The sequence below is a fragment of the Petromyzon marinus genome, chromosome 43 (assembly GCF_048934315.1).
Source record: "Petromyzon marinus isolate PM22_M1 ecotype Great Lakes invasive population chromosome 43, UKy_Petmar_22M1.pri1.0, whole genome shotgun sequence".
NCBI classification, from domain to species: domain Eukaryota; kingdom Metazoa; phylum Chordata; class Hyperoartia; order Petromyzontiformes; family Petromyzontidae; genus Petromyzon; species Petromyzon marinus.
Genome location: NC_133709.1, coordinates 16577108 through 16590405, shown reverse-complemented (window position 1 = coordinate 16590405; position 13298 = coordinate 16577108). Strand labels below are relative to the sequence as shown.

General features: G+C 49.5%; 1 protein-coding gene across 2 annotated transcripts; it reads left to right on the top strand.

Moving 5' to 3' along the window:
* Positions 1–4721: 4721 nt before the first annotated feature.
* Positions 4722–12590, top strand: NDUFS5 (NADH:ubiquinone oxidoreductase subunit S5). 2 transcript variants are annotated; one of them, XM_032980157.2, is made up of 3 exons: positions 4722–4860; positions 10626–10850; positions 12035–12590. In XM_032980157.2, the coding sequence occupies exons 2-3, from the start codon at positions 10635–10637 to the stop codon at positions 12131–12133; spliced, it is 315 nt and encodes a 104-aa protein (XP_032836048.1). In that variant the 5' UTR covers positions 4722–4860; positions 10626–10634; the 3' UTR covers positions 12134–12590. The 2 variants fall into 2 exon arrangements, with proteins under 2 accessions (XP_032836048.1, XP_075929976.1); XM_076073861.1 differs by lacking the exon at positions 4722–4860 and adding an exon at positions 6588–6611.
* Positions 12591–13298: the final 708 nt, after the last annotated feature.

The following is a 13298-nucleotide window of genomic DNA, read 5'->3' as shown; positions in this document are numbered from 1 at the left end:
ACATCGGATTGGGAACATGTAGACAATATGACTGCCTCTTCAGCTGCCACTATGTCGACCAAATGTAAGGACAACTTGATTTCCAAATTCAACCGCCTCTCAAACAAGAAATTGGACCCACACACCGAAAAGCTAGACGTTAACAAAGTCGTTATTAATCGCAGTAACAGTTCTATTTCTGATGGTCTGAAAACCGTTTTAGCTAAAGGACTAAACTTTGCAGTCACACCTAAACACATACCAGTTAATGATATTATTGCCCATGTCGACGTGGCACTCAAGGGCCTGGGTCACATCGCTGCAGACGTAGCAAGATCTGAAATCGCTGCAACCCTCAAAAACGCTAAGATGCCAGCAAGCAACATCAGCAAAGATGAGCGCTTTGAATTATCTCAATTAAAAAAGAGAGATGACATTGTCATTCTCTCAGCCGACAAGGTCAATGCCACTGTCATCATGGACAAAATAGAATATAACAACAAAATTCAGGAACTACTCAACAATGACAGCTACACCAAAATAAGAAGAGACCCCACCAACAGCCTCGTTACTAAAAGCAACAAAATCATTTCTGATTCAACAGCATTAATTGATCAAACCAAACAGTTCTCGTTGAAACCTTCTGCGGCCAGGCCACCAAGATTATATGGCCTTCCAAAGATGCATAAAGAAGATACACCCCTTTGTCCCATTGTCTCTACTATCAACTCCCCCACCTACAAACTGGATCGTTTTATGTCTGAAATCCTGCGGCCTTTTACTGGAAAAACCACCTCTGCGGTACTAAACTCTACTCACCTGGTTTCGACCATCAAGGATATTTCCCTGTCCCCAGATGACCTGCTTGTCAGTTTTGACGTGGTTTCCCTATTCACCAAAGTTCCTGGACCTGACACCATCGCAATCATTGAAGACTTGGTTAATTAAGGACTGCATACTGATGTACCCCCCCTGGTGAGACACTGCTTAACCAACACATACTTCACCTAGAATGGAACTTTCTACAAACAAACTGAGGGCACCCCAATGGGCTCCCCCCCTATCTCCGGTTGTAACCAACATTTTCATGGAACAATTTGAGACTGACGCCATCCAGACAGCCACTCTACGCCCGACCTTATGGAAGAGGTACGTGGATGACACTTTTGTCATCTGGCCACATGGCCGGCCTGCTCTTGACGAACTCCTCGACCACATCAATTTCATACACCCAGCCATCAGATTTACCATGGAAGTCGAAAAAGATGGCAAGCTACCCTTTATGGATGTCCTAATTAAGAGGAGACCTGATGGTTAAATGAGCCACTCTGTCTACAGGAAAGCTATCCATACGGATGCTTACCTGAAACCAGATTCCCACTACCATCCATCCCAGAAGAATTCCCTCATCAAGACTCTATACCAATAGAGCCCAATGCTTTTCCGACCAGGAACACATTGCTAGTGAACTCAAGCACGTACACCAAGCTCTCAAGGCTAATGGTTAATCCGACTACACAATCCGCAAAGCCATCACTCCAACCATGAAGAAGGATCCTCTTGAGGAGCCATTCAAAACCATCACCTTACCCTACATTGCGGGGGTCACAAAAACGATCTCCAAAATCCTGAATAAACACAAGATCTAGGTCAGATTCAACACAGTACATAAAATCCGTGATCTGGTTCCGTCTGTAAAAGATGTGGTTCCAGACATACAGTACCCGGGCGTCTACAAACTAAGTTGCCTCTGTGGTAGCAGCTACAGTGGAGAAACCAAACGACATATCTCGGACCGCATCCGTGAACATAAAGCAGACTTGGAACACGGTAGGACGGACACCTCAGCCGTGGCAGATCACTGTTATAATTCAGTGGGCTCACATGACATTGACTTCTCCAAGACGGAGGTTCTCTGCAAGCCACCTGGCTACCATGAGAGATTCATTCATGAGGCTATCCACATATACAAACACAGAGACAATTTCAACCGAGAAGATGGATTCTGGCTTAGTAACCATTGGAAAGACGTTATAAACCATTTCGGTTCTTGATTGATTGTATTTTACGGTGACTTTCAGACCGCAGTCCATTCACTGGCACTGCCTCTTAGTACCTTTCACACGACGGTCAATAGTATAGTTTATAGCATTTTGTATAATAATAAATAGTATAACAGTGTAATGTTTAACATAATTACTAAGGCAATATATAGTACCGTAATTGTATAGTGAATATACAGCAGTGTGGTATACAGTAGGGTTAGTAGAATAATAGATAGTGTAATACTACAAGTCTAATATTTTATAGTCTAAAGTATAGGGTAGTGTAGAGTAACGCATTGTATAATTCAAGGGTGGGGGTTGTCTATGGATACGATATTATACAATGTAGTTTAGATTGGAAGGTATAATATTGTAATGTATAGCAGTCCAGTTTATAGCATAGTTATAACGCAACACAGGACAGAGCAGCGCATCATGGCTGCTTCCTCCTCCCCCCCCCTCCTCCGTTCCGAACATAGATGGACTCGTCCGTCTGAACAAAGCTCGCCGCTCTCCGTGGTGCTCATCCCTCACACCAACATCATGCTAATCCCCCAGTTACATGTTAATTAATATGTAAACTCCTTTGTCAAGGCGCTCTGTTCCTCCCACACAGCTTAAAAGACGCTTCCAAGCTTGGCAGGGTTCACTCAAGCGCTGTCTTACGGACAGTCCTGTTTCTTCACCTGAGGAAGTCTACTTGTGTTGTGGCCGAAACGTCGTGAGAATTTATTCTGTTATTATTATTTGTATTATTTAATCTCAATTCTACGTGACTTTACCGAAAAAATCCAGAAGAGAAATCCCTGCAGTCACGAAAGCTTTAAATCGAAATTCATTTGTACCTGATGATGATTGCTTGTGTTGTGATCGAAACGTCATGATTTTTATTTTTTATTATTTCATTTATTTTCTCTTTCTACGAGACTTTACCGAAAGAACCAAAAAGTAATACCTGCAGTCACAAAAGCTCCAGATCAAGTTTATTGGGATTGGAGTTAATGCGTTTAAAATGGGATGGGCGTTAATGAGTTAACAATGGGACGATAGTTAATGAGTTTAACAATGGGATGGGCATCAATGAGTTTAACAATGGGATGAGATTCAAATTTTGATTTAAAGCTTTCGTGACTTCAGGGATTCATATTCTTGGTTCTTTCGGTAATGTCACCACGTAGAAGGGAAACAATAAAATAATAAAAATATAAAACAATAAAATTCTCACGACGTTTCGTCTGCAACACAAGCAATCATCATCAGGTGTGAAAACCACAGCAACATTTTTTTGAAAAAAGTGGCGGTTTGTATTTAACGTTAGCACCACGGAGAGCGATTTGGCAGTTTGTTCAGATGGACGAGTCCATCTATGTTCGGAAAAGAGGAGAGGGGAGACGAAAAATTAATGTATGCTGTCTGAAAGCCACCCTAAGCGTGAACAATCAATTAAGACCCGAAATGGTTTATCAAATCCTTCCAATGATTGCTAAGCCAGAATCCATCTTCTCGGTTGAAATTATCTCTGTGTTTGTATATGTGGATAGCCTCATGGACGAATCTCTCATGGTAGCCAGATGGCTTGCAGAGAACCTCTGTCTTGGAGAAGTCAATGTCATGTGAGCCTACTGAATTATAACAGTGATCTGCCACGGCCGAGGTGTTGGTCCTACCGTGTTTTAGTTCTGCTTTGTGTTCACGGATGCGGTCCGAGACATGTCGTTTGGTTTCTCCCATGTAACTACTACCACAGAGGCAACTTAGTTTGTAGACGCCAGGGTACTGTATGTCCGGAATCACATCTTTTACAGACGGAACCAGATCACGGATTTTATGTAATGTGTTGAATCGGACCTGGATCTTGTGTTTATTCAAGATTTTGGAGATATTTTTTGTGATCCCCGCAATGTAGGGTAAAGTGATGGTTTTGAATGGGTCCTCAAGAGGGTCCTTCTTCATGGTTGGAGTGATAGCTTTGCGGATTGTGTAGTCGGAATAACCATTAGCCTTAAGAGCTTGGTGTACGTGCTTGAGTTCACTGCCTATGTGTTCCTGGTCGGATATGCATTGGGCTCTATGGTGCAGAGTCTTGATGAGGGAATTCTTATGGGATGGATAATGGGATGAGAGTTAATGAGTTCAACAATGGGATGGGAGTTGAGTTTAACAATGGGATGACAGTTAATGTGTTTAAAAATGGGATGGGAGTTAACGAGATTAACAATGGGATGAGCGTTAATGAGTGGAACAATGGGATGGGAGTTAATGAGTGGAACAATGGGATGGGAGTTAATGAGTTTAACAATGGGATGGGAGTTAATGAGTGGAACAATGGGATGGGAGTTAATGAGTGGAACAATGGGATGGGAGTTAACGAGATTAACAATGGGATGGGAGTTAATGAGTGGAACAATGGGATGGGAGTTAATGAGTGGAACAATGGGATGGGAGTTAACGAGTTTAACAATGGGATGGGAGTTAATGAGTGGAACAATGGGATGGGAGTTAATGAGTGGAACAATGGGATGGGAGTTTTTTGTTTGTTGCGGTTGCACCCGACTTAAGAGCCGCATGGCTCACAGGGCTATACCTAATAAATAAAACTTTAAACTTTAAACGAGTTTAACAATGGGATATTTTTGCAAATGAGAAGTTTAGCGCCAGTAGGAATCGATTCTGGAATCACAGTATAATCTAATCGATGCTCGATGGAATCGATTTTAGTGACGTGCTCTGCGGAAAAGCGCCGTCGTGAAGGGGATCTGCGTGACGCGTGGTACTTTACGGCAGACAGTGGGGTCAGGGGTTACGTCGAACAGCGGCCTCAAGGACGCGAGCTCCGGTGAGCAGGCAGAGCACTCAGCACACTCACCCTCACTCACCACACTCACCACACTCACTCACCACACTCACTCACCACAGCACACTCACCTCACACTCACCACACTCACCCTCACCACACTCACCCTCACTCACCACACTCACTCAGCACACTCACACTCACCTCACCACACTCACCACACTCACTCAGCACACTCACCTCACACTCACCACCCTCACCACACTCACCCTCACCACACTCACACTCAGCACACTCACCTCACACTCACCACCCTCACTCACCCTCACCACACTCACCACCCTCACCACATTCACCACACTCACCACACTCACCTCACACTCACCACACTCACCCTCACCACACTCACCCTCACTCACCACACTCACTCAGCACACTCACACTCACCTCACCACCCTCACCACACTCACCCTCACCACACTCACACTCAGCACACTCACCTCACACTCACCACCCTCACTCACCCTCACCACACTCACCACCCTCACCACATTCACCACACTCACCACACTCACCCTCACTCACCCTCACCACACTCACCACACTCACCCTCACCTCACCCTCACTCACCTCACCACACTCACCACACTCACCCTCACCCACCCTCACCCTCACCACACTCACTCACCACACTCACTCAGCACACCCTCACCACACTCACCTCACCCTCCTCACACTCACCCTCACCACACTCACTCACCACACTCACCACACTCACCCTCACCCACCCTCACCCTCACCACACTCACTCACCACACTCACCACACCACACTCACCCTCACCACACTCACCCTCACAACACTCACCCTCACAACACTCACCACACTCACCCTCACAACACTCACCACACTCACCCTCACAACACTCACCACACTCACCCTCACAACACTCACCACACTCACCCTCACAACACTCACCACACTCACCCTCACAACACTCACCACACTCACCCTCACAACACTCACCACACTCACCCTCACAACACTCACCACACTCACCACACACCCTCACCACACTCACTCACCCTCACCACACTCACCCTCACCACACTCACCCTCACCTCACTCACCCTCCCCTCACTCACCTCACTCACCACACTCACCTCACTCACCACACTCACCCTCACCACACTCACCCTCACCTCACTCACCCTCCCCTCACTCACCTCACTCACCTCACTCACCACACTCACCCTCACCTCACCACACTCACCACACTCACCCTCACCACACACACCCTCACCTCACTCACCCTCACCTCACTCACCCTCCCCTCACTCACCCTCCCCTCACTCACCCTCACCACACTCACCCTCACCTCACTCACCCTCACCTCACTCACCCTCACCACACTCACCTTCACCATACTCACCTCACTCACCCTCACCACACTCACCCTCACCACACTCACCCTCCCCTCACTCACCCTCCCCTCACCCTCACCACAACACACTCACGACACTCACCCTCACCACCCTCACCTCACTCACCACCCTCACCTCACCACACTCACCCTCGCCACACTCACCCTCACCACCCTCATCACACTCACCTCTCCCTCACTCACCCACTCTCGCCCTCACCACACCCCTCTCCCTAACCTCAATCACCCGGTCAACAAGTGACGGTGACGTCACCACAGTGCCTGTGCCAGGCTAGGTGCACATTGAGGCCACGTGAAGTGTCGGAAGGCCTCGCTGCTGACAGGAGGAGATCTCGGGACAGACCCAGCAGGTGCCATGGGTTGGCTAACTGAGATGACTGGTGATGCTGCATTTTATCCGCCCGGCGCTCCGCTCGTTGTTGTGAGCGTCGCTCCTCAGCCCTCCGTTGTTGCTGGAGGGCGACTGCCTCCAACTGCCCAGTAGCGTTCTTCACGAGCCTCCACAGAGGCCGATCTTGACACCGCTGGTACCGGTCATCGGCAGGTTCACTCAGCTCCACGTCCTCCTGTACCACATCACTCCATCTCTTCTCTAGCCCGTGCCGCGCCCGTTTAGCCCCCTCTATGCTGCCAAACAGAAGCTGCTTGGGCATGCGGTGGCTAGGCATGCGGGCTACATGACCCGGCCAACGCAGACTTGCCTGCCGGAGGAGCTCACTGATGGAAATGTGTCCAGATCTTTCAAGGATTTGTGAGCTCCTCACACAATCCAGCCTGCTGGTTAAACCCAGGATGGATCGTAGTCATGCCAGCCTGAATGTTTATGACCGGCGCAGATGTTCCATTAGAGGGGTCCACGTTTCACAAGCATAGAGGGAGGGCCGAGAAGACCTGAAGCTTCGTGTGGAGCGACAGACCAGGTAGCTTGCACACAGCGTTGCGCAACCGATGAAAAGATATTGCCGCTCGACTAATTCGGAGTGAGACCTCTGCTGTCAATCCGGAGCTGGTCATAAGCACACTGCCCAGGTATGGGAAACTCTACACTCTCTCTACAACTACTCCGTCACCAATGGGGAGCTGAGGGGGTGGAGTGTGTGGTGGCACAAAATACCCAGGCAAGTGCTTAGTTTTGGTGAGGCTGATGGTATAAAACCCCACCTCTTAGTGGCACGCTCCAGCCTCAGCGCCTTCAACTCCTCTTCTGAGTAGCAGTCACCATATCATCAGCATACTTAACATGGTTGACCAATAGGGAGCCATCCCTCGACCCCACCCAGACATCGATCAGCCCCCCATTGTATCGGTACCAGATGGTAATTCCTCCGGTACAGCCATGGCAAGCTTCTCGAACTACGTGGTCAAAAATGATGTTAAATAATGTGGCAGCCAGAGGGCATCCGTGCAGCATCCAAGGTGAACATGGAATGGCTCAGACTCCTGGCCACGTAGCTTTACCCGGGCCCTCCCACTATTATGAAGGCCCTTAATGATTGTGCTGATTTTTGTGTTTCCACCGTGGTGCTTGGTAGAAAATAAAGTGCCAGGTGGAGGGGTCACCAGCCCCGTCGCACGCACCACTCACCTCACCACTCACCACACTCCACCCTCACCTCGCTCACCCCACCCTGCATCAATGTTTAATTCTGACGTAGACAGTCCTATTTAGCCAGTTGGCCTAGCGAGTTTGCAAGGGGGATCCGTGGTGCTTCTGAAAAGAGAGCTACATAGCTCAGTGGGCCTTACCTGGTGAAATAAAAAAACGTAGTTTAGCCGAGAGCAAAAGCACAGCGACATCAGAGCGATCCGTGTGGAGGAATCGGCAACAACGGAACAGAACGCATCAGCGGTGCAGCCAAACATAATAACCAGAACGACGACGATTATGCTTAAGGAACAAAACATTAACAATAGCGCGTGGACACAAACCAGGCGCAGTGCACCCAGCACGATAACGGGGTAATTCGCGGTCGTAGAGACGTGAACACGATCGAGTCAATGAAGCAGCAGACGAAATCAACCCTTCCTCGCCTGACCCTCACCTGACTCACCACACCTCACATCTCCCCGACAGCTCTCGCCTGACCCTCACCTGACTCACCACACCTCATCTCCCTGACAGCTCTCACCTCACTCACCCCGCTCACCTCACCCCTCTCACCTCACGCTCACCTGACTCACCACACCTCACATCTCCCTGACGGCTCTCGCCTGACCCTCACCTTACTCACTCGTCCTACTCACACTCACCTTTCCCTGACAGTTCTCACCTCACCTCACTCACCCCGCTCACTTCACCCCTCTCACCTCACGCTCACCTGACTCACGACCACCGCTCCCTAATGGTACTCACCTCACCCTTACTTCACTCACCTCCCTCTCACCACTCTTAGGCTCACCTCCCTCTCACATCTCACTCACCCCTCTCACAAACGTACCAATGTATTGTGATTATTGGGTCATCAGACGATCAAGAGGACCCCGTGGTACTCGATCTCTGTTGTCCGTCAGGTTGGAGTAGTGCCCAACACGCACTGGCATTGCACGCGTGTGATTCGTTCCAGAAAAATCAAGCACCAATTTTATCTACAATTCTTGGTTTCGCGCTCATTAGGACTCATCAGTACGGTCATCGATCAGTTTAACACGTAGGCTTTCGCGACCAATATTATTCATAATAAAGGTTTTTGGGTTAGATCGCGTTATTTATAAATGTGTCGTAACCCTCCACCACCCGACACGGCCAATCAGAAACAAAAAAAGTGTCACGTTGACAAAAGACAAATAATTCACTACTTTAGCCCACTGGTGTGTTGAATAGTGAATCCACATTTACAGTTTGAGTACGACGTTTCGCTGGTAAATACATAAATACATGCCCGATGATGCTGGATGTATTTACCAGCGAAACGTCGTACTCAAACTGTAAATGTTGTGGATTCACTCTTCAACACACCGGAGGGCTAAAGTAGTGAATTATTTGTCTTTTGTCAACGTGACACTTTTTTTTGCTGATTGGCCGTGTCGGGTGGTGGAGGGTTACGACACATTTATAAATAACGCGATCTAACCCCAAAACCTTTATTATGAACGGTCATCGATGTTGGTTGACCACGTTATCTCAATGTCTTGAGTTGGTGGCCTAGAATGGCAACGCAGTTCTGTTGAGGTTAGCGGTCTGCATAAGGCCGATGGCCATGTCTCCATGCACACATTTGCCTGTTGTTCATTCCGTCTGTGTATTCTCATGCCTCCATGCACACATTTGCCTGTTGTTCATTCCGTCTGTGTATTATCGCTGCACTCAAGGCTCTGCTGCAATTGGTTTTGTCGTCATTCACAGATTTGACTCGATCCTCTCACTCCCCAGTTCGCTCTGAACCAATCTCTCTCCTGCCTCTCATCACCCTTGCTCGAATCGCACCCTCTCCTCCCATTCCTCGATCCCTCCAATGTCGCTCTCTCTCTCTCTCCTGCCTGCCTCGCTCTTCTCTACTCCACCAATCCCTCGACCGATCTCCCCTCTCGCCTGCTCCCACTTTGCGCGGGAGAAATGTTTCCATGCCTCCGACGAGCACGGCTGGCTACGTGCGGTGCGGAAGAAGTTTATCGCACGTCGCTGGTGGCGCGTTCATGCACCTCACTCTTGTCGTCACCCCCTGGATGCATGTCTTCTGGTCTCTCCTTCCTCTGCCCCCCGCTCGCATGCGTTAATCAGTCGGCGTCTCCTGCTTTCTGTGATGCTCACTCACGCTGCTGTTTCTCTACAACCCCTTCCCCGCCTCCCAAACTAAATCCTCTGGCCTCATGCTCACCTTGAGCAGATGGGGCTACCTGAGCAGTGGGAGGGGTCACATAAACAGAGGGAGGGGCTACATGAGTGGGCGTGGCTGTGTAAATGTCGGCTGGGCTGCAGTCATTAGCTGCCAGCTATTTTTTTTCGAGCGGAGCCTCCCAGGGACATGGCTGCGTGCTGCATTCAGTAACCCTACAGCGATGGCGAGATGTTAACTCCCTCGCCAGGTATGGAGGTGGTGGTGGGTTCGATCACAACCCGGACGCCCGCTGTATATTTGAAGTTTGCTTGTTCTCTCCCCGTGGCCGCTTGCACTTTTCCCCTCAGAACGAACACGCGTTAAGTATTTGGCCGTTATAAATGTTCACGTTATAGGCCACTTCGTTGAGCGGTCGGTTGCTTCTGAAAAAAAAAGAGCCACATAGCTCAGTGGGGCCTTACCTGGCAAGGTAAAAGTATGTTTAATCGCTTTCAGTGTGCACGTGCAACTGTGACCGTCCGCTGGTCCATCGCAAGCTTCTGATATTTTGAGCTCGCCTCTCTCCCTCTCTCGCGATCCCCGGGCTAGGAAGCCACGATGCCGTTCGTCGACGTGAAGGCGTGGCTGGGCGTGGAGTTTGACCAACTCTTCACGGTGCGCTCCAAGGACAACATGGCACGACGTGCCGGCCGCTGCCATCTCTACGAGCAGGAGGTGATCGACTGCTCGCACGGCCTAGGCACGGTGCGCGCCAACAGAGAGTGCCAGCCCGAGATCGAGGACTACAAGGAGTGCCTGTACAAGGCCAAGATGGTGAGTGGGTGGCAGGGTGGTGACCGCGCGCTCGTACGCACTCGTCTTCTAAGAACTCTTATTCATCCATCTATTTTTCATTATCCATGAGGTTTGTTTTTTTAGGTTAGACCACGTGAATAGAAATGTGTCGTTCAACCCGCCAAGACACCCGATTTAATGAGGTTTCGTCACGTAAAACAAAACGTGCCGATTTAGTTACGAGTTCAGCACACTGGTGCGTTGGAGCGTAAACCATTGTGAATGTCGTGGGTTTACTCTCCAACACACCGGTGTGAACTCGGAACGAATTGACACATTTTGTCCACATCACAAACCTTGCTAGTTGGCTGGTAGCGGGTTTCACGACACATTCACACGATCTAACCCAAACATCTGTTAAGGATATTGGTCGCAAAAAGCCTACGTGTTAAACTATTTTCCATTATTTTACCAGTCAAGGCCCAGAAGCGACCTGGTTAGTCACAGTGATAGTTCAACAAAGTAGCGGACATTTCTTAGCAGCAGCCAAATACTCCGAAACGCGTGACGTTGATTCTAAATGGCGAGGGAAAAACCGGAGCAAAATCCGCGCAACCACAGGGAGAACATGCAATCTCCAAATATACAGGAGTCAGGGTTGGGATCGATATCCACGACCTCCTGTATACCAGGCGAGGTAGATATCTCCGAGCCACCACAGATCCCTCTCTCTCTCTCACCCAACTTGCATGCAGTCGTCGATTCACTCTAGAAACCTCATGCTCACCCAACTACACTCACTCGTAGTCACTCCCAACAGGCTCACCCACTCAGATCCCCCCCGTAGTCTTCTACAGACTGTTTGGGCCCAGTGCTGTGAGCGAGCAGCACCTATGAAGGTCGGCACTGTGGCACATGAGGGGGGGGGGGGGGCTTGGGTAGCCAGCACCACGCCCGGCCACCTTTGTCTCCCTCGTACCTCCAATTAGCGGGGTTGGCTACGTACTGTCCGAAATTAGTTCCGCATAACACAAGCACTCAAAAGGACCACACAGGTGGGTGCGTGGACACGTGTTCTGTACGGTCGTCACCCGGTGGTGACGGGGCATGTCCACCCAGCAGTGCGTTTTGGGAGTTTCCCCAAATCTCTCGGTGATCCACCGACTCCCCTCGCCCATGCGCAGGTGACACGCTTTGCGTCGTTTTCCTTGTGTCGCCTCCAGATCAACCGGATGAAAGCGATCCTCCAGCAGAGGGAAAAGCTGATCCAGGAGGGGAAGTACACCCCCCGGAAATTCTCCGAGGTTGTGGGAAGTCCGTGAAAGAGCGCCACCGCCAGGAGACATCGGTCAGGGAAACATCCACTCAAATCGTGTTCGGTGCTTACAGCAACTCTCGAATATCCCTAGGTGCATTATCTGGCTTGTGGATTAACCGCGCTTGAGGAAAAAATAAATTGTTTCAGGTGTTCGCTGGCTTCATAGCCGATCCTCACTTGTCAAGGGTCAGCGAAATTTAGATTCCCACCCCCCCCCCCCGAGTAAACCAATTCCTTTAATGAGCAATGCAAAGAGGGCACTCTCAACGTCGTCACCCCACCTGCGGAAACAATACATTTGCGAATTTAATATGCATGTCTTGCATTTTCCTTGTTTTGTTATTTCATCTGGATCCACTCCGCAACGCTGGGTAATGGAATGGTGGTAACTGTCATTTTGTCCTTGGTGAATGTATTGGGTGGAATTCTGTGAATTAAACAACTTTCCCTATTTTCCCAGACTTAAGGTGCCTTTTGTGTTTTTCAAGTTGGTGGCATTAGTTTCAACAATTGGGATGCCGTGGTGGCTGGGACATGTTAACTACCTCGCCTGGTAGACGGGAGATCGTGGGTTCGATTCCAACCCTGACGCCTGCTGTATATTTGGAGTTTGCACGTCTCTCTCCTCATTTATAATCAACATCACATGTTTTAGAGTAATTGGCTGATATACATTTTAACATCAGCCACTTTTGTTGAGTTGTGGCCAGTTCGCTTAAAACAAACTAGCTCAATGGGCCTTACCTGGTAAAATTTAGTAAGTATATCCACAGCTAACTTAACACTGGCCTTAAAATATATACAGGCAATGTTCTGGGCAATGGTCGGTGATAACACACAATGTGATTCATGGGGCCAGTGCCCGAATTAAAGAATTTAAGGCAGGATTGTTGACGAGTTCGTTAATCGTACTGGTGCACCACTGCCAACGCAGCATCGCCAAATAGTCTGCGTCGTGCCGTGGTTTCCTGGTGCATCCGAAACCTTTAAGCATGCAATCTCCTCCTCGGCATGGCCGCTGTGGATTCGAACCGTGAACCTCTGCAACAAGCGGTGAACGCGCCGGCGCTGGCCACGCTACCACTGGCCCGCGCGCTGGCGCTGGCCACGCTACTGCTGGGTCGCGTTGGCCCTGGGTCGCGTTGGCCCTGGCCTGCGCTGGCGCTGGG

Bases quoted from the DNA above. Each gene is read 5' to 3' on its own strand.
- NDUFS5 (XM_032980157.2), top strand. From the start codon at position 10,635: ATGCCGTTCGTCGACGTGAAGGCGTGGCTGGGCGTGGAGTTTGACCAA. The intron at 10,851-12,034 runs GTGAGTGGGTGG...TGTCGCCTCCAG, and splicing joins GCCTGTACAAGGCCAAGATG to ATCAACCGGATGAAAGCGAT.